Source organism: Hirundo rustica, chromosome 32 (assembly GCF_015227805.2).
Source record: "Hirundo rustica isolate bHirRus1 chromosome 32, bHirRus1.pri.v3, whole genome shotgun sequence".
Lineage (NCBI taxonomy): Eukaryota > Metazoa > Chordata > Aves > Passeriformes > Hirundinidae > Hirundo > Hirundo rustica.
Window position 1 is genome coordinate 428299 of NC_053481.1, and position 7832 is coordinate 436130.

General features: G+C 53.4%; 1 protein-coding gene across 1 annotated transcript; it reads left to right on the forward strand.

The window, feature by feature from the left end:
• Nucleotides 1–1381: 1381 nt before the first annotated feature.
• LOC120764608 (zinc finger protein 239-like) lies at nucleotides 1382–7832 on the forward strand. The gene is made up of 3 exons (XM_040088615.2): nucleotides 1382–1798; nucleotides 2172–2244; nucleotides 2388–7832. Exons 2-3 carry the CDS (start codon nucleotides 2199–2201, stop codon nucleotides 3464–3466), a joined length of 1125 nt encoding a protein of 374 aa, XP_039944549.1. The 5' UTR covers nucleotides 1382–1798; nucleotides 2172–2198; the 3' UTR covers nucleotides 3467–7832.

The window sequence follows — 7832 nt, forward strand, 5'->3', positions numbered from 1 at the left end:
CATTTCACAGGCAGCAAACAAAACACAGCCAGCCCTGCTCCTTGTGGTGTCACAGTCCCTATGAGTGTATCAAGTGTGAGAAAAGCTTCTAAGAGCTCCGCCATAACCAAACACCAACAGAGACACCACTGAAAGAAGCCCCGTGAGTGTCCCGTGTGTGGCAAGAGCTTTGTGTGCTGCTTCACCAGCTCCAGCCCCCATGGGAGGATTCGTGCTGGATGATCCCCAGTGATCCGTGGTGCCGGTGATCCGTGTTGGGAAGACACCTCGCTGGGGGCTCCCCATTCTCCTGTCTCCCCAAGGCCTGCATTTTCTTTTCATTTCTTTTTGTGCTTTCAAAACACCCAAAACCAGGTAAAAATAAAGATGTTAAACTAAGTCATGGATGGGGATACGGGGGGATCCCCCAGGGAATGTGTGGCATGCTGGGTACAAGAGAGTTGAGGTTTCCTGGCAGGGACTTGGGGGTTGCTCAGGGCATTGAGGTCCCCAGGCCAAGCAGCTCCGGGTGCTGTGGGAGACCCTGGCGGAGGTTCTGGGGCAGCTGATCAAGGACCCCCTGCGCCGGACCTGTCCCCATGTCCCCCTGTCCCAGTTCCTAGTGTCCACTGTCCAGGATCCCCCTCTCCCAGCTGTCGCTCCCCTTTGTCACCCCGCTCCTGGTCCCATCATGTTCCCAACCCAGTCTGGATCCCATACCTATAATCATTCCCAGTCCCTGTCCCGTATTCTCTAGTTGACATTCCTATGTTCCTAATTCCATATTCCCTGTCCTGATCCCATTCTTGTGTTCCTGCTCCCCTTGCCAGGCCTGCCCGTTCAGCCCCGCTGCTGTCCTTGGCCAGCTGCAGAGAGCACAAGGCTTTGGCCATTCCTCAGAGGCCCCCAGCTGGCCAGAGCAGCCCCTCCTGCCAGCACCCGCTGTGGCTCAGAGCCCTCCCTCATGCTGGAGACATGGAGCGGACATGGACCTGCAGGAGGCTCCTGTTCTTGGGACAGGAGCAAGGCTGCAGCTGCGGCCTTTGGGCCCTGGGCCGCAGCAGCCCAGGGGAGGCCCAGCTGCAGAGCTCGCAGCCCCGGATGGGTTTCACTGCAACATTTTGGAACATTAATCGTCATCCCATATTCTCTCTGCTGTCGCTGTTTCCATCTTCCCTGTCTCGTTCCCATATTCTCATCCGCGTGTCTATTCCCATCCTCCTCTCCATTCCAGGTCCCCTCTCCCCTCACCAGACGCCGCCGCCATCGCTCCGGCGCCCCTGGGGCCCTCACCTGACCTGGGAAACCCCGCCCTGCTCGCGCCCACCAATCACAGCGCGCCATCGCTCCTGTATTTGCATAACCACGCCCTCTAGATTGGTACCGCCCCTCCCCGCCTGCAGCCGCCTCCGGGCGCTGTTTGCTCCCAGTTCCCTCCCAGTGCTCCCAGTAAGAGCGATACTGGGAAGAGAAGTGCTACGAATTCCTTTCCGCTGCTTTCAAGATCGCTCCCGGTGCTCCCAGTATCGCTCCCAGTGCCGCGCGGGGCGGGGCCGCTTTGGAACCACCCCAGGGCAGAGCGCGGCTGCTTTTAGGTGTCGGCACCGCCCGGGCCGTGCTGGGAACGGAGGAGGAGCGGGAGGAAGAGGAGGGAGAGGAAGAAGACAAGCCAAGGCAGGAGGGGCCGGAAAAGGAGGAGCAGGAATAGGAGGGACAGAGGTGGAGTAGGAACAGGAGGGGCGGGAGGAAGTTGTCCCTTCGGAGCCCGCCGGTGAGTGAGGAGGGGGAGCTCGTCGCAAAACCATCGGGGTGTCTCTGGGTGAGTTTTTTTCGGGCCAGGGAATGTTTGGATCTTGCAGGACCCCGAAACCGAGCCGGAAATGGCCCTGGAGGTATCTTGGGGGGGGTCCTATGTGGCGATGGCCCAGTACCGGCGGGCAGCGGGGCGATATCGGGTTTGGGGATCGCCGGGAGAGCCGGGGCGGAACGCGGGAGCCGCGGAGCGGGGAGAGCGCAGAGGGGCGATCCCGGAGCTGGGGGACCCACGGCAGCGTGGAGGGGTGGGAGGAGATTGGACATAAGCGGGCTCCAGGCCCCCGAGGCTGAAAGGGGCGCTGACTTCTGCAGCTGCACTTGAGCATCGGGACCATCAAACCAAACACGCTCAGCCCTTGCTTTCCCTGCTAAACTAGGAATTCCCATTCCTAAACCTCGGCCCAATGGATGAGGACGCTGAGAGGAAGATGATCTGGGAGCCCCAGGCAGGTGAGGAGGAAGTCAGTGCCCCTTTCCCGCTCTCTCCTGCTCCATCTCCCAGCCCAGCCTGGCCCCTGGATGCAGGACATCTCCTTCCCCTTCCCTGTGTCACGGAGGCAAATCCCATCCTGTTCTTGTCCTTCCTCCCCCAGACAAGGAGCTGAGGATGGAGACCAGGGAGGACAAATCCCCATGGCAGAACCTCATGGAAGAGGCCGTTTTGAGCGGCTCCGCAGCGCAGGAATCCAATGGGGAGGAAAAGCCCCAGAGATCTCACATTAGGATGGGCTGCAAACACAAATCACAGGGATCTGAGGAAGAAAGATCTACCCTGGGCCAGGAAGATGACCAGAACTCAGAGCTGGGAGTTCCTGAGCAGCTTCATGATGGAGTGAAGCCCCAAAAGTGCTCAAAATGTGAGAAGAGCTTCAGGTGGAGATCCTCCCTTATCCGACACTCAAGAATCCACACAGAGAAATGGCTCTATGAGTGTGGGCAGTGTGGGAAGAGCTTCAGTTCGAGCTCCAGCCTGATCCGCCACCAGAGGAACCACACCAGGGAGAGACCTTATGAGTGTGATCAATGCAAGAAGAGGTTTCCCACCAGCTCCTGTCTCCTCAGGCACCAGCGGATTCACACGGATGAGAGGCCCTTCCGCTGCCCTGACTGTGGGATGTGTTTCAAGAACAACTCATCCCTCTTCATCCACCGGCGCATCCACACCGGGGAGAGGCCCTATGAGTGTCCCGAGTGTGGGATGAGCTTCTCACAGCGCTCCACTCTGATTTCCCACCGGAGGAGCCACACGGGGGAACGGCCCTATGAGTGTGGGGAGTGTGGGAAGAGTTTCAGCCGGAGCTCCACCCTGATTGCCCACCAGAGGAACCACACCGGGGAGGGGCTCTACGAGTGTGGTCAGTGTAGGAAGCGCTTCAGCCGGAGCTACCACCTGATCCGCCACCAGCTGATCCACACTGGGGAGAGGCTCTACCACTGCGATGAATGCAAGAGGAGTTTTCAGACCAGCTCCTGTCTCCTCAGGCACCAGCGGATTCACACGGATGAGAGGCCCTTCCGCTGCCCCGACTGCGGGAAGGGCTTTAGGGAGAAGTCTGCCCTCATCGACCACCAGCGCATCCACACCGGGGAGAGACCCTTCAAGTGTTCCGAGTGTGGCAAGAGCTTCACCCAGAGCTCTACCTTGACTCAACACCTACGCACACACAACTAAGGGATGCCCTGTGAGTGCCCTGAGTGCAGAAAGAGCTTCATGCACTGCTCCAGCTCCATCCTCCATGGAAGGATCCATGCTGGATGAACCCCAGTGACCCCGGTAGCAGAGTCCCAGTGATCCGTGGTGCCGGTGATCCGTGTTGGGAGGACACCTGGCTGAGGGCTCCACATCCTCCTGGCTCCCCATGGCCTGCATTTTCTTTTCATTTCTCTTCGTCCTTTCAAAACATCCAAAACTGGGGTAGAAATAAAGATTTTGAACTAAGACAAGGATGGGGACATGGGGGGATCTTCCAGGGGATATGGGGGATGCTGGATGCCAGGGAGTTGAAGGTTCCTGGCAGGGACTGGGGGTTGCTCAGGCCTTTGGGCTCCCCAGGCCGAGTGGCTCCAGCTGCTCTGGGAGAGCCTGGCACAGGTTCCGGGGCAGCTGATCAAGGACCCCCTGCCCTGGAACTGTCCTCATGTCCCCCGTCCCGGTTCCCAGTGTCCCCTGTCCAGGTTCCCCCTCTCCCCGCTGTTACTTGCATTGCCCCCTGCTCTTTCCCGTGTCACCCCACTCCTGGTCTCATCCTGCTCCCATCCCAGTCTGGATCCCATTCCTGGTCTCATTCCCTGTAGCTGTCCTGTATTCTCTGGCTGGCTACCATTCCCATATTCCCAGTCACGATTCCCTGCCGTGTTCTCATACTCCTGGTCCTGCTGCAAGTCCTGCATTTCCATTTTTTCATTCCCTGTCCCATTCCCATATTCCTGATCCCAGTCCCGTTGCTGTGTTCCCATTTCTGATTCCTGTCACACCTTCCTAATCCCCATCACATATTCTCTCTCCAATTGTTGTTTCCATGTTCCCTGTCTCGTTGCCATATTCCCATCCCTGGTCTCATTTCTGGACCCTCTCCCATAATCCCAGTCACTGTCTCCATTCCCCATCCCATTCCTGCTCCCAGTCCCATATTCCCTGTCCCGTTCTTGGTCCCTGTCCCCATTCCAACTATCATTCCCAGTCCCTGTCTCATATTTCCAGTCCTATTCCCAGTCCCCATCCCCATTACCAATTCTTGTCCCCATCCCTGGTGCCATTCCCCATGCCACTCCTGGTCCCAGTCCCTGTCTCGTATTCCCTGTCCTTTTCCCAGTCCCAGTCTGGTATTTTAGGTCTCCTTCTTGGTCCCTGTCCCCATTCCCATTATCATTCTGAATTGCTGTCTCTTATTTCCATTCTTATATTCCCAGTCTCTGTCCCCATTCCCAGTCACTATCCAGTGCCACTCCTGGTCCCTCTCCCCATTCCTGGTCCCATTCCCAGTTCCATTCTGGTATAGCTGGCCCAATTCTTAGTACCTGTCCCCATTCCTAGTATTATTCCCAGTCCCTGTCTCTTATTTCCAGTCCCATTCCTGGTCCCATTCCCATATTCCATGACCCTGTCCCCACTCCCAGACTCAGTCCCATATTCCCGGTCCCTGTCCCCATTCCTAGACACATTCCCCGTCCCAGTCCCGTATTCTGAGTCCCTGTCCCAATTCTCTTTCCCAGTCCCGTATTCCTGGTTCCATTCATGGTCCCTGCCCTCATTCCCAGTATCATTCTCACTACTTGTCTTGTATTTCCAGCCCATTTCTGATCCCTGTCCCAATTTCTGATCCCTGTCCCCATTTCCTGGTCCCTGTCCCCTTTCCCAATCCCTGTCCCCTTTCCCAGTCCCTGTCCCCATTCCCAAACCCTTTCCCTATTCCCTGTCCCATTCCCGGTGCTGTACCCCAGGGCCACCTCTCGCATGGGGCCCTGAGGGCTCCACATCTCGGGCTGGCGGTGGCACACGAACCGTTCAGCCCCGCTGCTGTCCTTGGCCAGCTGCAGAGAGCACAAGGCTTTGGCCATTCCTCTGAGGCCCCCAGCTGGCCAGAGCAGCCCCTCCTGCCAGCACCCGCTGTGCCTCATGTTATGAATGGGCCAGGAGACCAGCTCCAGAGTGATTTCAGCCTTTGTTAAAAGAACAGCCTGGGAAGAGGAGGCCCAGCGCACCATGCTGCTGCTCCAGTGGCGACTCGGAGGAGGAGGCAATCAGCTCCATCTCTGTATGGCGGATCTCGGTCTTCTCGCCTCACAAGAGTCTCCAGGAAGACACTTGCTGGCTCTTGGTCCAGGGGTGTCATGCTGATCAAGTGCAGTTCAGGTCATGGCAACAAGGCAAAAAGCTTTGGTTGGTGGTCTGACGTTCTTTACTGTTTTCTTCATCTAAAGGTGTTGTTTAGATCTTTATTGGTACTAGGGCTCATTGGTTTTAGAGGTTTTTGTCTGCTCATTTAGCTTCTGCCAGATACTAGGCCTTATGGGAGTCTTATGTTTGCATCTGCCATCATGGGTACAAAGGGAGCAGCAGGGCGATACTCGACGGTGAGGCAGGATACGAGCTAGGAACTAATTAACTTACATAACTTATGAGACATTTACAGAACATTCTGACAAACAACTGTGTAACTTAACATTGAAATGGGTAATTAACCTTTAGAAACTTTATTTTTTACAATTCCCCCCTCTAATTCTTTGATCAGGCTCCAGCCTTGCATCAGTGTGCAGTTTCTGACTCTCGGAAATAGTGTTTTCTCAATTTTTGGTACCGATCATAAACCTTTTTGGTGTTTTTGTGTTCTTGTTCTTGGCTCTCTACCTTCATAATGCTAGTTTGTCTCTGATTGGTCATTTCTGGGATTTGTATACGTGCTTGGATTGTGGAAGTTACTACTCGAACCAGGCAAGGGAATAGGCAGGGTAGAAACAGTAAACTTGTTAATGCACAAGCTATAATAAAAGCCGCTTTTTTCCACCAACTAGTATCTACTAGGGGAGTCCACTCTTGGGTACTGACATATGTTACCTTGCATATCTCTTTGGAGATGTTTTTGATCACTTTGCTTCTGTCATTGATCTCTAAGCAGCAGTCCGAGGAAATAAATTTGCCACATATTCCTCCTTCATCAGCTAGTAAATCATCTACAGCAAGCCGAATTTGAGAGATTGCTGCTCTGGTCTGGGTTAATTGGTTACTCATGTCGTCAAGGGTGAGGGTTGTTTTGGTGGAAAAAAATTCTAGTACTGCTTGGAGTCGGATAATTCTATTGAGCATATAAATCGGGGTGCAGTATCCCTAAGACCCATCTTGGGCCCAAGTGACTGGCCCATAAGTTTTAAGTCTTTTTTCTGGGGTCCAGATTTTGCCTTTCTATTTTTGGGTACTCCCCATGTCAATTATATTTCTTCTCTTTCAGTTGGTTTTTCTTAAATCATCGTGTAGTTGAACTCCCAGATTTGACCCTGATTCTTTTGGGAGTAGGAAGAAGGCGGGTTTAATGATTGCTATGGTGCAACTCCCTGCCCCATCTCCTGGGAGTTTGGTGTATGCTGTGCTTCTACAAATCCAAAACAAATTGGGGCTTCCCAAAATGCATCTTTTATTTCTGAGTGATATTCCCAGTATTTGGACAATTTTCTTATTCCCCAGAAGGGGTTTATCCCTTTTTTGGCGCATTCATGCAGCCTGTACCCCTCATGGTAAATGCACCCTTTTTCGTTCTTCCCAATGGACCAGTATCGATTTGGCTCTCGGGGAATCCACCTAGTGCTTAAATCTTTTGTTATTAGATATTTTTTACAGGCCATTTTTCCTACTAGGGTCTTAGACCTTTTCCCTCATAATACATTCTTCACCAATACCTTTGACCTTAAGTCCCATTCCTCCTTCCTTCTTTGCCCTGTGATTTGAGGTTCTTGTTCTACTTGTTTCCATTTCAATCTCTCTAGTGGTCTCAGACTAATCCCAACCCAAGGTTAAATTTCTGTCATTTGGGTATTTCCCCAAACCCAACAGTTGGTTAAATTTAACTCCTTACTGATCCTCTCAACTAAATCTATGAATAAATTTTTCCCCAGGGGTATTTCTAAGTCTTCTTTTTTTAAAAATTTGGTTACCACTGTTAGTTTTTCTTCTACTAGGTCTGTTAATCGTTCTTGGTTGGCTTCATGTTTGCAGCAGAACTAGGCATCTCTTACAGGGCATTCCCCAAGCAAACACTGCTTAAACGAGGCTGTATTTCTTGCAATCCAATAAACTTTCCCATCTTCTTGACAGGTGGCTAACTGGGAGTGATTAAAACAGCTGTGGTTTATGTTGCTATGGACTCTTATTAAAGACCCGAGATTTTCCCCATCATCGAGAGGGTGATAGCACTCAGTACATGCTGTTTCTCTACTCTCTAGGGTGCTACCCACGAGCAGGGCTAACACCAGCCCTCCCAAGAGTCCGGTGTGAGCCATTTCTGGTGTGGCGGACTTCACTTGCTCTCCCGGTCTTGCCTCCTGGG

Excerpts from the sequence above, each read along its gene's own strand:
- LOC120764608 (XM_040088615.2), top strand. The coding sequence starts at position 2,199 with ATGGATGAGGACGCTGAGAGGAAGATGATCTGGGAGCCCCAGGCAG. Across the intron at positions 2,245-2,387 it reads GATCTGGGAGCCCCAGGCAG|ACAAGGAGCTGAGGATGGAG; the intron begins GTGAGGAGGAAG and ends TTCCTCCCCCAG.